We start from the raw sequence: 19,305 nt of genomic DNA, 5'->3' as shown, positions 1-19,305 counted from the left end.
ACTCCCACTCAAAAAAAAAAAAAGAACTGTGCTTCCCCAAAAAGCCACCGGGGGCTGTGCTAAGCACACAACTTCAGAAACGTGTTTTTCTCCGTAACGAAGGGAAGGGAAAGGTTTGCTGTGGTACAGAACAGGGATAATCCCCCAGGCAGTAAGGAATCAGGCGCTCTTGGTTTCATGGGACTTTGCAGCTGGGATCACATGGGATGTAGGAGAAAGCTTTACTCCTGCTCTGGGAGGTGGGAGGCAAGAGGCTTGAGGGAGATATTTTTTTTTTTTTTTTGAGTTGTAGTCTCACTCTGTGGCCCTGGCTGGAGTGCAGTGGCACAACCATGGCTCACCACAGCCTCGACTTTCTGTGCTCAAGCAGTCCTTCCACCTCAGCCTCCTGAGTAGCTGGGACTACAGGTGTGTACCACCACACCTGGATAATCTGTGTATGTCTGTGTGTAGAGACAAGATCTTGCTATGTTGTCCAGGCTGGTCTCAAACTCACAGGCTCAGGCAGTCCTTCTGCTGCAGCCTCCCAAAGTGCTGGGATTACAGGTGTGAGCCACCATGCCCGGCCCCTAGGGTATAATCTTAACTCTACCAACTGCCACCTGGCTGTGCCTCTGTTTCTCCGTCTGAGCCATGAGCCCTCTCCCACCCCCAGAAGCATATTCAGAGGCAACTGGCTCTCCCTGCCAACTGTGTTGAGCAGAGCCTGGCATGGCCTCAGTTCGCATCTTGGAGCAGACCAAGGGCCCTAGAAATCTCCCTGGGATGTGAGGGCCACATGCCCCTCCCCACCCTGCAACTTGGCATATATAGGTACATCTTGGTGGGACCCAAGACCACACCAGCCCTCCCTCCCTCCACTGGACACCTCAGCCTTAGCCCTGGCCTCTGGCTTTGCTTTAAATTTGGAAGCTAAAGTCACAGCTTGAGCTCTGATTTCTGCTTGTACATGGGACATTGGCTCAGCTGGCATTTGCTAAGTTCCTCCTAAATGCCAGACCCTGGACCGAGAGCTAGCCCCTGAGCCATGGCTGGGCCTGGCAGACACAGGATCCCAGGCTTGAAACGGGGTGAGAAATGATGATGCTTGCAGCCCATCCTCAGGCTTCGATGAGTGGGCAGGAGAGTGGGTGGCAGAGACAGGGTCTCCCGGTACCTCTCACCCTCCTGCCCCCCAGAATCAGAGAGTCAGAACCCATTGGAGTGGGCAAAGCAAAGAAAGGACAGGACCCCTAGGCTTAGGTGCCCAAGGCCATGCCGTAAGCAGAGGCAGGGACTTGTGTACTTGGCCTTGGGGTATCCACCAGGTGGCTTCTGACACCGCTCTTCTCCCAGATCCGCTGCATGCTCAACATCTGGGGTGTAATCCTCTACCTGCGGCTCCCCTGGATCACGGCCCAGGCAGGCATAGGTGAGTGTCGCCTCCAGGGACGGGAAGGAGGGTGTGCCTGAATCCTGGTCCTCCAGCCTCTCCCACGGGCTTCAACCTGGGCAGCTCCTCCCCAGAGCAACCTTGAGCCCCCACAGTGACAGGGAGCAGGTGTGGCCAAAGCACACTCGTCAATGTGGGGTCAGTAGGCCCACGGGCTCTCTCAGGCTCTGTTTGCCCTCAGTAAGTCACTCAACCTCTTGGGGCCAATGTCTACTGCAGAGCATGCTGGTTAGGAAGGTGCATTCGGATGGACCCAGGCTCAGAGGCCAGCCCTGCTCTGCACTGAGCAGCCTCTCTGAGGCTTGGCTTCCTCATCAGTGAAATGGGGGTGAGAACAGTAGCTACCTCACCCTATGGTGGGGTTTACATGCTGCAGGCAAAAGCGCAGCACAGGACTTGGCATGCAGAGGTGCTCCAGCGGTACCCATGACTTTATTTTGTATTACTTCCCTCCATAGCTAACAATCCTTTACATGCTGGCTTGTGAGCTCCCTGGCTGTTTAGAACATGCCAGGAGGCAGACAGAGACCCATTCTCCAGATGAGAAAACTGAGGCGCAGAGAAGGGCAGAGATTTAAGTCGCATGGTGAATTAGTATGCAGACGCAGGTCCCTCTCGGGGCTCCCCCTCTGGGAAATGCCCTGACTGAGTCTCGGGGTACTCTCCCCACCCTCACAGTCCTGACCTGGATCATCATCCTGCTCTCGGTCACGGTGACCTCCATCACAGGCCTCTCCATCTCGGCCATCTCCACCAATGGCAAGGTCAAGTCAGGTGGGCCACCCACCCCCAAGGCCCTTCTCTCGTAGGCTCCCCTGTCTTCACCTGGGAGTGGGTCTCTGAACGGCCCCCACCCCCATGGGACACCCCGGCTGCTCCCGTGGTTCCGGGTGAGGGCTCCAGGCAGGCTTTCCTTGCCTCGGGATGGCCTCAGCTCTCTCCCATCCTGTGGTCCCTCTCCTGGACCTCTGCCCACCGGAGTCCATCCCAGCCAGCTGACTCCTGGCTTCATGGCTCCCGGCTCCGCCCCGATAGGTGGCACCTACTTCCTCATCTCTCGGAGTCTGGGCCCAGAGCTGGGGGGCTCCATCGGCCTCATTTTCGCTTTCGCCAACGCTGTGGGCGTGGCCATGCACACCGTGGGCTTTGCGGAGACCGTGCGGGACCTGCTGCAGGTGAGGCTGGGGGCTAGACCCAGGATAGAGGGAGCACTGGGCGGCCTCCCCCACTGTCCCCTTGTCCCCCGCCTGATTTCACCCCTCAGGAACTAAGGCCACTGTCCAATCACCGCGGGCAGCAGTAAAGCTCTCATCAAATAAAGACCACCCCCACACGTGCCTTCCGGGGATGCACACGGCCCTTAGGGCCAAATCTCCCAGGCCCTAAAGCAGGCCCTGCAGCAGCTGCTTCCAAGGGTCTATTCCAGAGAAGTGCTTGAGTTTGCATTGTCCTGTCAGTACCACCTCTGTGAGGTGCCTCCAAAGCAGAGACTGGGGGGGGGACCGAGGGCAACGTGCAGCCTGGCCTGTCTCCCTCCCCAGGAGTACGGCTCACCCATCGTGGATCCCATCAACGACATCCGCATCATTGGTGTGGTCACGGTCACTGTGCTGCTGGCCATCTCCCTGGCTGGCATGGAGTGGGAGTCCAAGGCAAGAGGGATCAGGGGAGGGGTACTTGGAGGTGTCACGGGGAGAGGTGGGAGTCGCAAGACCTGGGTTCTGGCTCCTCCCTCCTCTCTCTCTCCCTCTCTTCGGAGTTGGGTTCTCACTCTCTCCCTGGTTAGAGTGCAATGGCACCATCATGGCTTACCACAGCGCAGCCTCCTGGGCTCAGGTGATCCCTCCGCCCCATCCTCCCACATACTTGGGGCTGCTGGCAGGCCTGGCTAATTTTTTGATTTTTTTTTTTTTTTTTTTTTTTTTTTTTTGTAGAGACAAGGTCTCGCTATGTTGCCAAGGCTGGTCTCGAACTCCTGGGCTCAAGCAATCTTCCTGCCTGGGCTTCCCAATGACTGAGATTATAGGCGTGAGCCACTACGCCTGGCCAGGTTCTACCTCTTCTCCTGTGTCTTAGGCTTTAAACTCTGTGACTGTGAGAGACCCTCGATAGCAGGGCCTTGATCAAGGGGGGCTTTGTCTCTCTCTCTCATGTGACGGTCCAGGGACACATGGTGCAGGACGGGCAGGGCGGTTCCAGGGAGTCGGGCACCCAGACTCCTTCTAGCCTGTGTGCCCTCCAGCCCTGGGGTGTGGCCCTTGTCCACCTGGTCTATACAGCCGCCACCACCACCACGTCTGCTGTCCAGTCAAAAAGACAGGGAAGAAAAGGGAAACGAGAGAGGGGCATTCCCTTTCCTTCCCTTTTATGACTCGACCCAGAAACTGTACGGGTCACTGGTCACAAGGGAGGCTGGGAAGTGTGGTCTTCATCTTAACCATGTGACCATCCAAAAGCCACAAGATTAGTTCTGTGAAATAAGGGGAGGAGATGGGCCACCACCAGCAGACTTGCCAGACGGAACCTGTGGATGAGGCAGGACCTGGTTGCCATGGCCTCGCCTTTCCCCTGGGCTCTCTGATCTCCTCCTCTTCCTCAGACACACCACACTGAGCCCCTGGATCATTCTCTGGCTCACTCCTCCCCTCCCCCCAGGGCGTCTGCTCAAATGTCTTCTCCTTGGAGATACCTTCCCAGGGCACCCTCCAAAGTAGTCCCACCCATCCGCCATCACACACCCTGCTTACTCTAAGTTCATCTTACCAGCCAAGACAAGAGGCCCTGGCCGTCTTTCTTGCAGCATTCCCAACTCCTTGTACCGAGCTTGCTGCATAATGGGTGTTGAATGAATGAATGACTGAGTGAATTATGGAGTGAGGGGCCTCGAGCAAGTTCTTCCCTGGTGGGGCTTTCCTGAAGCGGTGGAAACAGACAGTCTGACCGCTGGGGTCCTTTACCCCAGGCCCAGGTGCTGTTCTTCCTGGTCATCATGATTTCCTTCGCCAACTACTTGGTAGGGACGCTGATCCCGCCATCCACGGACAAGGCCTCCAAAGGCTTCTTCAGCTACCATGGTATGTGCAAGTTGGGGTCCTCGACCATGGCTCTGGGGACAGGGACAGTCTACCCAGGAATCCAGCCCACTGTGTGGACACCAACAGGAAGGGATTCCCCACTCCATGGCCAGGGGCTGCCTCCCCTACTGGGCCCAGCAAGGGGACCCTGACTCAGGTCTTGGTTTTCCAGGGGACATTTTTGTCCAGAACTTGGTGCCTGATTGGCGGGGCCCAGATGGCAGCTTCTTTGGAATGTTCTCTATCTTCTTCCCCTCGGCCACAGGCATCCTGGCGGGGGCCAACATCTCTGGGGACCTCAAGGTAAGCAGAATGCCCATCCTGCCCATGCCCTGGTACTGCGGGGGGCTGTTAGCAGGATCTCACTCCCTGTCCTACCAGGATCGTTCACTGGGCACCAAGACCATGGGACAGAGCTTCTGAAGTCCGGTCCAGTCATGCAGTTCAATTCAATCCAATCCAAATCAATTCCATCCCGTTTCACTCTAAGGTTGTTTACTTTCTTTTTCCTTTATAAGACTGTTTGTAGATTTAGGGGGTACAGGCGCAGTTTTGTTATTTTTTGAGGTTGTTTATTAATACTAGCTGTGCTCTAGGCCTCAAAGGGTACCCCCAAATGGCTAGTCTCCTCCCTAGTTCCTGGGACTCTCAGCCTTAGGGGAAGAATGGCCCAGCTGTGACCTTCCAGAACTCAGCTGTGATTATACACATCTCTGTTAGGCTGACTTCCTTCGAGAGTTCTCCACTGCCATGATGCAGGCAGGCTCCTTGGCTCAGCATTCAAGGCTCCAGCCTGCCTGTCCAGCCTTATCCCTGACCATGACCTTGCTGTAGCCCCCAGGTTCTGCTGCTTAGCTCATGTTGCCCCCCCCTTCTCCACACTTTTGTCCGTGCTGCACTCTACCTGCAGCTCCCTATACTTGTTTTTGTGTTTTTTTTTTAACCTCACCAAATTCTGTTTCTCTTTCAAATATCTCCTTCAACCTTCCATTTCCCCCAGCCCTTCCATCAGAGTCGTGGTTCCTCTGGCATGAGGATGTTGGGCTATTTATGTGTCTGATCCCCCTGCATCTGGAGTACCAAGACCTACCTCTATCTCCCTATTCCCTCCCAGTTTAAAGTCTGGCACAAACTAGGTGGTTGGCACATGTTTGTTGACTGAGTAGTGGTGAAATGAGAGCAGAAGTTCAAAGTGTTGCACGCTGGGGGAGAAGGAGAGACTGATGTCGGCAGAGCTCTTGCAGAACTTCTGGGTGGAGATGAAGCCAGAGCTGGGCTTAAAAGATGAGAAGCGGATGGAGCCTTTGCAGGGCAGAAGGATTGAAGGAGACAGTGGGCAAATGGGGGTGATTGTAAGGAACTCAGCACTGCGCTAAAAATCTCAGCAGACCCTTACCCCTAGGCTCTGGCCAACTTGGAAACTCTCCTGGTCGCCTTTCTCAAGTGAATCAAGGACTGTGCTCTTGAGGCTGTCCTGGCACTAACTGGCTACGCCTGGGCGGCATTGGCTGGGTTGGGAAATTGGAGAGCAGCTGTTTGGCTCCTCTCCCTTCCCTGGGTGCAGGCAGCAGGGCCTGGCCTGCCTGCTCTGCGGTTCCGCGGAGGTCAGCCTGGGTTTCTCAGAGGCCCCTGAGCTTCTCAGGTTACCAGTGGCCCAGCGTGCAGGCGGCAGGGCTGGGCAGCTGTGTCGGGTTGGCTGAGGCAGGCACTTTGTCTCTGATCTAAGTGCCCTCAAGCCTCATGGGGGCCCTTGGCTCTTGAACTTGGCCCTCCGCCCGTCCTGTGATCAGTGTCCTCAGTGGCAGAGCGGCTCCCATCAGTGCAGCCCTCACCGTAAGCCTTTGGCCAAGTCCCTTAAAATCTCTCTGGGCCTCAGCTTCCCCCAGCTGCAAAATGGGACTAATACAGGCCCTCCACCCCTTGCAGGGTGGTGGGGAGGACTCAGTGAGCTAATTCACAGAAAGTGCTTAGAACAGTGCCTGGCACAGAGGAAGAGCTAACAGCTAGTTGTCATTGCTGTCATTTTTACCATAATGCAAACAAGCAAGCCGCCCTGAAGAAGTTCAAGGCTGACCGGGCTCGGTGGCTCAACCTGTAATCCCAGCACTTTGGGAGGCCACAAGTGGATGGACTGAGCCCCAGGGTTCAAGACCCGCCCGGGCAACTTGGCGAGACCTTGTCTCTACAATAAATCAAAAACTAGCCGGGCGCGGTAGCGCGTGCCTATAGTTCCAGCTACTTGGAAGTCTGAGGTGGAAGGATCACCAGAGCCCAGCAGGTCGAGGCTGTGGTGGCCAGGAGCGTGCCACTTCACTCCAGTCTGGGCGACAGAGTGAGACTCCAACTCAAAAAAAAAGAAGTCCAAGGCCTTTCTCAGAGCTACACAGGCGGCAGCTGAGCAGGAATGTACCTTTCTAGAACAAAAAGGCCCCGCTTAGTCACAACGACCTGTTATTCAACACGTATTGTGTGTGCTGTCCCAAGGCACGTCCCTGTGCACGGCATGACACCTACCTACCACATTCATGGGCACTTGCGGTGTGCCAGGTCATATTCTTATTTCACAGATGGGGCAACTGAGCCTCGGAGACGTTTGGGGGCTTCTCTCAGTGCACACAGCTAGGAATAGGTGGGCTGGGATGTGGACCCAATGCACCTGCCAGTGTCTGAGATCCAGACAAGATACGGACTGGGTTCGGTGGCTCGACCTATAATCCTAGCACTTTGAGGGGCCGAGGTGAGTGGATTGCCTGAGCCCCCAAGTTCGAGACCAGCCCAGGCAACTTGTCAAGACCTCGTTTCTACAATACATCAAAAATTAGCCGGGCTTGGTAGTGTGTACCTGTAGTTCCACTGCCTTCCAGCCTGGGCAATGGAGTAAGACGCCAACTCAAAAACAACAACAACAACAAAACAAGATGTGGTGGCAGGGTGGCGGTTGAGGGTTGGTGTGTTTCTTTCCTGTGGTTGCTGTAACAGGTGACCATAAACAGGGTGGCTTAGCAACAACAGAGATGCGTCTTCTTGCAATTCAGGAGGCTAGAAGTCTAACCTCAGGGGGCCGGCTGGGTCATGCTCCCTCTGAAGATGCTAGAGAAGAGTCCTCCCTGCCTCTTCCTAATTTCTGGGGACTCTTGACAGTGGTGCTCCTTGGCCAGTGGTTGCATCACTGCAGTCTCTGCCTCTGTCTTCACGTGGCCTTCCTTCCTCAGTGTGCCGTTTCCTCATGAGGACACCAGTCATTGCATTTGGGACCCAACCTAATCCAGTATGACCTCATTCTAACTCATTACACTTGCAAAGACTCTATTTCCAAATAAGGTCACATTCTGAGGTTCTGAGTGGACGTGAATTTTGGAGACACTATTCAATTCACTAGAGGCGGGGTGGGAGGCTGGCCTGGGCTGTTGGTCTTGGGGCCAGGGACTCTGTACACATGGTCCAGTCTAGCCAGCCTGGTACGAAGGGCAGGGCTGACAGGTCTGTGGCTTCAGGGACCCCAAGGCAGGGATCCCAGCAGGCCTTGCTCCCACTTTTCTCAACTGGCCATGCCCCCTCTCACCTACCGCAGACAGCCCACCCCTTGACTTGTTTCTAACCTGTGGTTCTTCCTGCCCTGTGAGTAGTGAGCAGAACAGCCCAGGGAGAGCTGGGGAGGTTTGTAAATCCCACTCCAGTGGCAGACACGACCTTCCCTTCCAGGCTGGGGTCTGTGCCTGCAGGGTGGAGTGAGTCTTGAACTTGCTGTAAAAATCCCAGCCTTGTTACTGCATCCAGGATTGGCCCCTGGAGCCTGAGGCTGTGGGCCTTGGCTGGTCAGGGCCAGAGTCGGGTCCTCCTTACAATTTCCTGTCCTTAATTTGTCCACCGGTTGGGTGGGGTGCCCAGACCACTTTTCAGGAAAGTAAGTTTGAGAAAGTGCCTCAAAGAGTGGACCGTGTGGTGAGTGCGTGAAGACTTGGCATCACTGGTAGGAAAACTGGGGCAGAGATTTCTTCCTCCAGTGGAAGAAGAAAGTCTGGGGCTTGTCCTGTCTTTATTGCTGAGGAACCAGATGATCAATCGGCAGGTGTGTAACAATCTAACTTGTTGCAAGGGCTGACGGTGAGGGGGTCCTGGTCGAAGGGCAGGATGTGGATTAATCCATGTCACCAACGTCCCCGTGCAGTTGCACTGTTGTCACTTTTTTTTTTTTTGAGTTGGAGTCTCACTTGGTTGCCCACACTGGAGTGCAGTGGCCGCTCCCGGCCACCGCAGCCTCGACCTGCTGGGCTCCGGCGATCCTTCCGCCTCAGCCTTCCGAGTAGCCGGAATTACAGGCACGCGCTACCACGCCCGGCTGATTTTTTGATTTTTTGATTAACTGAACCCGGGCAGGCTGACCCCAGAGCCCCGACACCCTGCCCCCATCTCCTCCACCCCTATAGCAGGCCTCCGTGGTGCAGGCATGCAGCTGTGGTATCTCCTCTCTGCCTTGGTCTCCCAGGGCCTGGGTGGGGTCTCAGCCCCGTGATCTTGGTTGTGTCGGTTCCCTCTGTGTCTGTCCTTAGTCACGAGGCTCCTTCCTCTCTGTGCTGACTCTGAGGGGCCGAGGTCAGGGTTGCTGCCCCTGAGTCAGCCTCAGATCAGGGGCAGGGGCATGAAGGAGGTCCAGGGACTGCCCGACCTCTCCCTCCTGTCCTCTCTCCTGCAGGACCCTGCTATAGCCATCCCCAAGGGGACACTCATGGCCATTTTTTGGACCACCATCTCCTACCTGGCTATCTCAGCCACCATCGGTAAGTGGCTGGCCCACCCAGTTGGGAAGGTATGGAACCCGGCCTCCACTCTGCAGTGTCAACAGAGCCCAGGCCGCTGGAGGAAGTCACAGGGTGGGATTCAACTCTCTAACAGAGAGACCTGGGCTGGGAGGACGTGGTGACCCCAGGAAGTGAGGTCTTGAACCGTATCTCTGGTGTATCTTGGTGGTGACCAGAGTGTCTTCATGGGGGGGGTAGTTTGTGTGGGAGTTTGGGGGATTCAGGCTAGGGTCTTCTGGTTCCTTCACACCTTGAGATTCCAGATTCATGACCGTGAAGATTCTGCTGGACAAATGCTTCAGCCCTAGGAATAATGAGGATGATGACAGTGACACTAGTTCTGACCCACCACATGCCCAGCCCTATATATGCCTTATCATATAATCCAGACACTGTCATTTCCCCTATTTTACAGAGGAGAAAATGAGGACTCAGAGAGGTTAAGTAACCTGTCCAAGATCACACAGCCACTGAGTGGCGGAGCCAGGCTTTGAATCCAGGCCTGAGCTGCTAACACCTGCCTTGAACTGACACCCTCCCAGACACACTTGCTCCCTACGATGCCCCTCTGGGGCAAGCTGTTTACAGCTGGCCTAGGGACCTGGCCCAGCTCACGGCCACTCAGGGCTTGAGACCGAGGTCTCTGCTTTTAGGAGGACACTGTGATCTTGGGCAGACCCTTTCGGCTCTCTGCACCTCTGTAAAATGCCAATAACAAAAATAATAGTAATACCTACTGGCAGGGCTGTTGTCAAGTATTTAACATGGCGCCAACACACCGTAAGTGCGCCTGAATATTAGCTATTATTATTGTTACCATATGCCAAAGGGAGTGCTGACCTGTTGTCCGCCGCATCTGGACCTCTGCAGAAGTGACCGGTGTTTGGGGGGTGGGAGAGGACAGAGGATGGGCGGGAAGGGGGACCTCCCACGCTCTGCTTCCTCCTCTCAGGCTCCTGCGTGGTGCGTGACGCCTCGGGGGTCCTGAATGACACGATGGCCCCCGGCTGGGGTCCTTGTGAGGGGCTGGCCTGCGGCTATGGCTGGAACTTTACCGAGTGTGCCCAGCAGCACAGCTGCCGCTACGGCCTCATCAACTACTACCAGGTTCCGTGGGCCTTGCCAAGAAGGCTACCCACCAGAGGCAGGGGGGTCGGGTGGAGACTGGAGGGCCCCTCGGGGGACTGGAAGTGGGGAGGGACATAGTCGGAGGGGCCGGGCCCCAGGCGTGGGGAGAGAGGTTTGGAACTCAGGTGTACCTGGTCGCTGCCTGTGGGTGGGCCTGGGATCCCCAGGTAAGCGCCGGACTCAGATGGAGGCTCACTCAGGACCCAGCTCTGCCCACAGTAAGGACTGGGACACCCCTAATGGGACTCCTGGCCCAGCCCCCCCACCATACAAGTCCCTGAATCCCAAATCCCCACAGACCATGAGCATGGTGTCAGGCTTTGCACCCCTGATCACAGCCGGCATCTTTGGGGCCACCCTGTCTTCCGCCCTGGCCTGCCTTGTCTCGGCTGCCAAAGTCTTCCAGGTGAGAGGCTGCAGAAAAGGGGCGAGGCAGGGGGGTAGGGGCAGGGGGTTGGAAGGCCCACATGGAAGGGCTCCCAGGTGACTGCTACAAAGACCTGGAAGGCGTCATGTGACCAGGGGCTCTAGAAGGAAGTGGAAGGGGCATCCCCTGCAAACTCTTGAAAGAGGCAGCCCTCTTCCTGGGGGGAGGGGACCTTGAAGAGCCCGCAGTTCCCACACCAGAGCTCACCTGAGCCACTTGGCAGCCCGTCTGCAATTCCACCATCCAAGTTCCACCCCATGTGATTGACCCCTCTTGTACCCTTTGACTGTCTTCATGGTGGGGTAGAGAGGGTGGAGGCCTCACCCCTGTCTAACAGAAATCGGGACCCAGATGGGGAAGTGCCCTGCCGAGGTCACAGAGGGCGCTAAACAAGGGACCCAGGTGGCCCCGGGGGGAGGGAAGATGGCAGGTCCCAGCCGGGGTGAGTGTGGCGTCTGGTGCCGCAGTGCCTGTGCGAGGACCAGCTGTACCCGCTGATCGGCTTCTTCGGCAAAGGCTATGGCAAGAACAACGAGCCGGTGCGTGGCTACCTGCTGGCCTATGCCATCGCCGTGGCTTTCATCATCATCGGTAAGAGGCCACCAGAGCTCGTGAGCCTTCTCCGTGGCCGACCGAGAGGGTCAGGGCCATGGAGGCAGGGCTCCTTTCGCTCCTCCACACCTCCCGCCACACACCCAGTGGACCTGACAGTTAGCGGACACTCGTGGACAGCTCTTGGGTGGGTGAGACTCCATCTGGGAGGGAATGTTGGGAGACCACGTGCTCCTTCCTGACCTCCAGGCAGGGCGGCTTCCAGACCAAGCCAGGCAGTGGGTTACTCTGTTTGTTAGAAGGGAGTTTACCCGCCTTCCCTGGTCTGCACCAAGTGTCCAGGCAGCTGCCCCCCCCCCAGGTCTAAATGAACCCCCATGACACCTTTGGCACACAGGACAAGCTGACTGGTACCTCTTGGGAGCTGATACAAATGACTGATCAATATCCCCATGGGTGTAGAAACTAGACAAACCCAGTCTTTCAGGCCTTGGGCTTCTCAATCCCTTGGGCTTCAAGGTGGGGGACGCCCTTGAAGTGACTTCACCTTTCTGAGCTTCAGTTTCCTTGTCTGCAGAGTGTGTCACAGATGGGCAGAAAGAGACCCTGGACACAAGGACACACCCAGACACATGCACACCCACGTGCATTCATATGTGTGCATATGCTCACGCATGTGCACACACCCAATACTTCCTGATCAGCTTAACTAAGCGAGAGGTGGCCACGCCAAGCAAGGGCAGTGGCTACACGAGGGCGCGATGTCCCCCTGGTCCCTGCTCCCTGGGCAGGAGTGGGCGGGGTGGGCTGCTGACCATCCCCCCGGGCTCCCAGGCACCTTCTGGTTCTGTTGCATCCCTGCTGCTTATGCTGGCATCACCATCCCTGAGACTTACCCTGGCAGTCTAGTTGCTGTCACCCAGACGCTAGACACTCCTGGATCCAGAACCAAATGCAAAGGGGGCAGAAGCCACACTTAGCGGGGTGGAAAAGTCTAGGCAGGCCTGGTGTTCCCCAGACCCATCTCTGTTTCCTGCTCACCAGGGCCCCAAAATTCATTTGCCACCTACCCATCCATGCAATGTTCTTCCATCTGGGTGGTTCTGACTTGACTGCAGACTGAGGACCGTAATTTCAAATGCTCCAGGGCAGGGATCTCAGTGAAATCACGTACAGAGGGAGCCGGCAGAGTGGAAGTGCTTGTCTTGTCTTGGGATCCCCAGAAGCCCCAAGACAAAGATTCACAAACACAAGTTATCTGGGGGCGCCAGGAACAGTGAGACAGTGAGAGGATCCAGTTCTTGAGGGGTTGCCACTGGGGTGGGACTGTGATACAGGCTTGGGCGTCCTGCGTCACATTGCCAATTGTATGTCTTACTGTCACTTGTCATCAAGAAGGTGTGACAACCGTTGCCCTTGGTCACCCCATAGTCTGATGGGGTCCATTCTCACACTGCCTCCCCCACCTTCTTAAGTGCTGGCAGCTTACAGTTTATAAGACACCGTCCCTTTGAGCTTCACAAAAGGATGAACCCATTTCACAGATGAGAAGGTTGAGACTGAGCCTCAGTGGCTCGTCTGGGGTTCCCTACTGTGAGGGAGGGTGACAAGCATCCTTTGGTGAAGTGGCCCGACGGGTTGTCCTCTCTCTCCCTGGGTCCCCGAAGCCGAACTCAACACCATAGCCCCCATCATTTCCAACTTCTTCCTGTGCTCCTACGCCCTCATCAACTTCAGCTGCTTCCACGCCTCCATTACCAACTCACCGGGTAAGCACACCCTTCACCCCGGTGCAGGGCGAGGAACCGAGGGGCCTCGTGGGGCAGGGGGTGAGAGTGGAAGGCATAGGTGGAGGTTGGCAGCCCAAGGTCACCTCTCAAGTGGAAATTAAATTAAAGGGAACATTCATGTAACAACAACAACAGCAACAACAACCATAATAATAACATGGATTTATATGCTGTTTACAGTCTGTAGAGGTCTGTAGAGGTTTTTCCCATCCCTTCCTTCAGCAGTTTTACAAGAGTCAGGAGTCTGATTCCCCAGAAAGGGAAGAGAGTTGCCCAAAGTCACAGCTGGGGCTGTCATGTACAGTGCTGCAGGTTGCATACTGCACAACTCTAGAGTGTGACATTCATATTATAGATTTTATGGATGTGTGTGTTTATGATGGAAAACTTCTGGCAGGTGGCAGTAAAGACTCTCAAGGAAGACTTTTTCTAACTAGCCCCAAATTACTGAGGTGCAGACCACCTTTAACACAGACCCTAATGTACATGGTGCTCCCTGGTTTTGTCATGAGGCAACTGTCACTAGTAGCAGCCCTGGTGTGGCCTGCTGGTGTGGAGTCAGACAGAGTCATGTCCTTTCCCCTCTTTCTCACGCCTTGACTCCACGGGAGCCACAGGAGCCAGCACTGTTGCTGACATGGGACATCCCGTGGCCATATTTTGCCAAAGCTGAATACTTCCCCCTTGGTGTAGCCTGTGGGAATGCCAGCCAGGGTGGGTGTCAGGTCCTCCCCAGAGCCTCCAGGCCCAGCCCAGGAGGCAGGGTGGGTAGTGCCCCTTGGTGCCCATGGCTAGTGCTCACAGGCTGGGACCCTGGCTCCAGGCACTGCTGGCATGGCCGCCCAGCCCTGCCCAGCAGCTCTGACCCAGGAAGAGGCCCCAGAGCGCCAGACATGCCTGCTGACCTGTGCCCCTGGCCTAGGATGGAGACCTTCATTCCGATACTACAGCAAGTGGGCAGCGCTGTTTGGGGCGGTCATCTCCGTGGTCATCATGTTCCTTCTCACCTGGTGGGCGGCCCTCATCGCCATCGGCATTGTGCTCTTCCTCCTGCTCTACGTGATCTACAAGAAGCCAGGTGTGCGCCTCAGCTGCCAAGGGCATGGCCCCTCCTACCCCGGGCACCTTGCAGGCCGTCCGGCCCTCTGGCCAGGGCTCTGGTTTTCCCGGGGCCCCTCTCTGGGCCTCCCGCCTCGTCCCTCCCAGTGCAGCGAGGCGCCCAAAGGGGTGTTTCCATTCAGAGCCCACAACTGCACTTCCAGACCAGCCCTAGGCACCCAGGACCCTGGAATTCCCTGCCCAAAGGATCCTGAGTAAGCTTCCAGGGCCATCCCCAAGAGGGGCTGCCTGCTGTGTGCACCTAGGCCTCAGGGGTGCCAAGGGCTGGCTGTATGGAGGGCAGCTGGACAACGTGTGGGTGGGCCCTGGGCAGGGTGTCTACAGCTCACAGGCAGGAACCCCAGGGAAACAGCTATCTCAGAACGGGAGACAGAGCACCAAGAAAGCCTAGAATCCTAAGTCTGAATCTGGCCGTCTGGGCCAATGTGCAGGTCTGTTTGTCAGGGGAGGAGAGTGTTTTTTAGAGCTCACTACCTCGATGAACAGTACATGGCCTTCAGCCTCACATGTATCAGGATTGGATCTGCTCAGCACCCAAGGAAGGCCCACATTCCCTGCCACCCTCCCTCCTCGTGCCTGGTTTCTTCTGGTGACTTCTAATATTGCTCTCACCCACCCGCCCCCTAGAGGTGAACTGGGGCTCCTCCGTGCAGGCTGGCTCCTACAATCTGGCCCTCAGCTACTCGGTGGGTCTCAACGAGGTGGAAGACCACATCAAGAACTACCGGTGAGCAGAGCTGGGACTCCCCACCCCCCGCTCCGCCCCTGGGACCTAGGGATTGGCAGTGACCTTGCCCCAGGAGTCTCTGAGCCAAGACCTGTCACCTGACCTGGCGGGTACAGCCTCCACTCAGAGAGGGCGGGGAGGTGGAGGGAGACCACCCAGCTGTCGTTGGGAGGCTGGGGTTGACATTGCCTGACGGGGACCAGGCAAGTCAAGGGGCCACTTCCTGCCCCGGTTTTCACCGTGGAACATGCTGTGTAAGGATGATTTGGTAATTTCCATCACAAGGATATTTAAGGCTGACGGTGATAAACCTCCCCTGGGTACTCCTCAAAGCTGATTCCCCTCCTTGGTGGGGAGAATCATGCCCCTGTGATCCTCTTTCCACCCAATCGCAATGATAGTAAGTGGCAATATCTATGTATGTCACACCGTGAGCCAGGCACTTGCAAAGTACCTTATACAGTCTCATGACAACCCTCTGAGGTCCCCGAAATTACTAACCCTAGTCACGAACAAGGACGCTGAGGCACAGAGAGGTTAAGTAACTGGCCCCAGATCACACAGCTGGTGAATGGCCGATTAAGTGTGGCTCCAGTTGCCTCTGGTAGTGGCCCTTGAGCACAGAGGCTGTCACCTGCCCAGGTAACATGGTGAGTTTGTGGGTGAAGGGCGTCCTTACTACTGGTCGTATTCTCCCCACCACCATGCTGGGCTGGGCAGGGCCGGAGAGGAGCAATGGGAGGAGTGTTTGGTGGCCTGAACAGGAAGGACAAGGGAGACCAGTGTGGGTTACTAAAAGAACCAGGAGGGTCCCTCAAATCACAGACGGAAAGATGAGGCCCAAAGCATGCAGGCTCATGCCAGGGGCCACACCGTGGTCCAGGGAGACCTGGGAGGCGCCTTAGTGACCGACCCCGTGTGCTCTCTCCTGAAGTCCCTGCCCCCTGCCCCCTCCTCAGCCCCCAGTGCCTGGTGCTCACGGGGCCTCCCAACTTCCGCCCCGCCCTGGTGGACTTTGTGGGCACCTTCACACGGAACCTCAGCCTGATGATCTGTGGCCACGTGCTCATTGTGAGTGCCCTTGAGGGGGCAGGGCTATGCTCCTGGAGAAGAGGCCTGGATGCGACATGCCCCCGAGGGGTGGGGGCCGGGGGCTGTGCAGCAGGTTGGGCCCAAGGGCTTCTCCCCCACCGCCCTGCCTCTTGCCTGCTCCCCTCCCCATTCCTCCCACCCTTCTTTTCCCCTCCTCTCCCTCCCCTTCCTTAAGTCTGCAAAGGAAAACAGACACCTCTGGGTGCTCCTGAGCCCACAGGGCAGCCCCAAGGCAGGAGGGGGCTGAATCTCAGGGCGGAGGGTGAAGGCAGCCCCTGCCGTCCCTGGCCCTGCCACCCACAGGGACCCCGCAAGCAGAGGATGCCCGAGCTGCGACTCATCGCCAGCGGGCACACCAGGTGGCTGAACAAGAGGAAGATCAAGGCCTTCTACTCGGACGTCATCGCCGAGGACCTCCGCAGTGGCGTCCAGATCCTCATGCAGGTACCATGGGGCTGAGGCTTCCCTAAGGACTTGTTTCTTGATGTGACAACTTGGAAGGCCCCGGGGGTCTAGTTTAAGTCCCTTTCGCTGGAGCAGGAGTCCCACCTTCCTTGCATCTCCAGACGGGCAGATTCAGAGCACTTTCTCAGAATGCTGAGCACCTGGGAAACTGATCTGGAGGCCTGCAGGGGCTGGTGAGACCGTGCTGTTCCTGTTTTTTAAAGATATAGTCTGGTTGGTCGCCGTGGCTCGGGCCTGTAATACCAGCCCTTTGGGAGGCCAAGAAGGGTGGAACGCCTGAGCCCAGAAGTTCAAGACCACCTGGGCAATGTCGCAAGACCTCATCTCTACAATTAAAAAAAAAAAAAAAAAATTAGCAGGGCATGGTGGCACACACCTGTAGTCCCAGCGACTCAGGATGCTGAAGTGAAAGGATCCCCTGAGCTCAGGAGGTCAAGGCTGCCATGAGCAACATGATCTTGCCACTGCACTCTAGCCTGGGTGACAGAGTGAGACCCCGACTTAAAAAAGAAAAAGATATAGGTATAATCTATATTCATTAAAGTGAAAAATACTAAGTATATAATTTTTCATTAAAGTGAAAAATATTGTGTATAATGTGCTAAATGTTTACATACATAGACACTGTCCAGTGGTAGACATCACCCAAATCAAGATCTAGAATGTTCCACTGGACAATTACTTTTACTGCTTGGTTTTGTCATGTGTTGAATGAGATGCATGGAGTAAATAATAATGGCTGTCCATTTTGAGTTAACATCCGAGAATTCTTTTCAATGGTTTTAAATATTTCTCAATTTTTTTTTAAAATGCATATGGCGTCTAGACCTTTTTGGAATTTTGACAATATTTTGGAAGTAGGTAGAGGTGATGGTGCTGTAAATGTGCTAAATGCTGCTGAATCGTGTACTTTAAAATGGTTAATTTTATGTAAATTTTACCTTGAAAATTAAAATTAAAATTTAACATAAAAAAGGAAGAAATATAAGAGACATGTGGGTCAGAGGACCAAAGACTACTCTAAGCTTGACATCCAAATGCAAGTCCCTTGTGAGGTGAAGTACTTTGTTAGAAAAGCAGGTGCTGGAATGATCCAGAACTAAGGAGATTAAGCCCTTGGCCCAAGCTTGGAGAAGCCCTGGGGGCAACTTTGGGCTGTGTCCAGGCAGGCGGGCCCCCGAACAGGACAACGTATCCCCTGAGCCCCTGAAGCACAGGGTGGGAGGGTGACTGAGCTGAGACAGACCCCACCCTAGTCCCAGGACAGAGCCCCTGAGAGCGTGAGACCTGGTGCCCTTCCCTACCCCTCTAACTGATCCCCCCACCTCATCCCCACCCCTGGCAGGCTGCAGGTCTTGGGAGGATGAAGCCCAACATTCTGGTGGTCGGGTTCAAGAAGAACTGGCAGTCGGCTCACCCAGCCACCGTGGAAGACTACATTGGCATCCTCCAGTGAGTGAGGGCACAGGGGATAGAGGCCTGAGTTCTGTTGATTTGGGCCATTGGGGTTTCCCGGACCCCGGGAAGTGGAAGGGAAACAGTGGGTGCTATAAGGGGTTGAGTCCACATACTCAAAGCTGAGGAACAAACAAGCTGAGAGGAACCCACCCTGATCTATGGGTCACAGACACCAAAGTCAGCAGGGATCAGACAAGTACCAGAGAGTGGGTGGACGAGGGACAATAGAGAGCAGTGGAGACTGTGGTGACCTGGGGGAACAGCTACTACTTGGCTCTGGTCAACTGTGCCCATGTGGAAGTGTGGGCCCAGTGCTGCCAGATCTTTTACTTTTTCAGAGTAGCTGAAAATGTAGCGTTTTAATGAAAACCTTATGTTCTCCTATGGGCTTCAGAAGGCCACAAGTAGCCTGCTCAAGAGCTCTCAGGTGGTACCTCTGAGCAGGGAAAGGAAACCAGGCCCCCGAGTCCTGAACTCCGTGGGGATTTCAGAATTGAAATCCCTTCTTCTTTAGCGCTTGCTGTGCAGGGTCGAGCTTGCCCACCTGGGTTGCTTTTCAGTGTCAGTGTTGTGTGCAGTGTCACTAAAAAACACAAGGGTGAGGTTCAGGGCCTGAGACCTGCTTCCAGGGCTGCTGTTCACTTGCTATAGGACTCAGAGCTATCATCTCAGATGCCTCTCACAGAATTACAGTAGGAGGGGATGGAATGCCTGGCTCCAGGTTCCCTCCAGCCCCAACATTCAAGACTTCAAAATGCAGGCACCTGGCTGGGCTTGGTGGTTCCTGCCTGTAATCCCAGCACTTTGAGAAACTGAGGCGGGAAGATCGCTTGAGCCCAGGAGTTCAAGACCAACCTGGACAACATAGTGGGATTCTGACTCTAAATAAACAAGCAAACAAATAATAAATAAAATAAATGTGGGTGCCTGAGAGGTCCCTGTCCCAGAGAGGCGTGATCAAAGAGGCCCGGGAGGGCGGTGGTAAGTCCATTGGCTCAAACCACAGCAGCAGACTCTTGGGCACTGTGTTAGTCAGGCAGGACACATACTTTTGGGGCAAGATTCTTCTAGACATTCCTTATAAACAGCCCATTGCACAAGTGAAGCCATTCCTGTGTGTGTGTCCTTTGGTTTATGGTCTCAGCTATGTAATTATAATCCTAGCCGGTCACTTCCTTAGTTATGTGTGATGATGGGCAAGCTACTCCCCAAGACTATTTTTGCATCTATAAAATGGAGATA

At 55.4% G+C, this 19,305-nt stretch overlaps 1 protein-coding gene across 3 annotated transcripts in view; it reads left to right on the top strand.

Moving 5' to 3' along the window:
* Window positions 1–19,305, top strand: part of SLC12A3 (solute carrier family 12 member 3) — a 37,759-nt gene that overhangs the window by 2,054 nt on the left and 16,400 nt on the right. For all 3 annotated transcript variants that reach the window (XM_008054112.2, XM_008054113.2, XM_008054111.2), the window contains exons 3-18: window positions 1,336–1,411; window positions 2,111–2,206; window positions 2,468–2,607; window positions 2,974–3,084; window positions 4,395–4,506; window positions 4,679–4,809; window positions 9,200–9,284; window positions 10,258–10,412; window positions 10,732–10,839; window positions 11,328–11,451; window positions 13,080–13,181; window positions 14,125–14,280; window positions 14,949–15,048; window positions 16,008–16,119; window positions 16,444–16,584; window positions 17,951–18,057. In XM_008054112.2, the coding sequence (XP_008052303.1) occupies window positions 1,336–1,411; window positions 2,111–2,206; window positions 2,468–2,607; window positions 2,974–3,084; window positions 4,395–4,506; window positions 4,679–4,809; window positions 9,200–9,284; window positions 10,258–10,412; window positions 10,732–10,839; window positions 11,328–11,451; window positions 13,080–13,181; window positions 14,125–14,280; window positions 14,949–15,048; window positions 16,008–16,119; window positions 16,444–16,584; window positions 17,951–18,057 (1,856 nt within the window). The remainder of the gene's footprint in view (window positions 1–1,335; window positions 1,412–2,110; window positions 2,207–2,467; window positions 2,608–2,973; window positions 3,085–4,394; window positions 4,507–4,678; window positions 4,810–9,199; window positions 9,285–10,257; window positions 10,413–10,731; window positions 10,840–11,327; window positions 11,452–13,079; window positions 13,182–14,124; window positions 14,281–14,948; window positions 15,049–16,007; window positions 16,120–16,443; window positions 16,585–17,950; window positions 18,058–19,305) is intronic.

This window comes from Carlito syrichta, unplaced genomic scaffold (assembly GCF_000164805.1).
Source record: "Carlito syrichta isolate Samal-C Ts95f unplaced genomic scaffold, Tarsius_syrichta-2.0.1 Scaffold289075, whole genome shotgun sequence".
Classification (NCBI taxonomy): Eukaryota; Metazoa; Chordata; class Mammalia; order Primates; family Tarsiidae; genus Carlito; species Carlito syrichta.
Note: the sequence above shows the minus strand (reverse complement) of the source record. Positions and strands in the feature narration are given on the sequence as shown.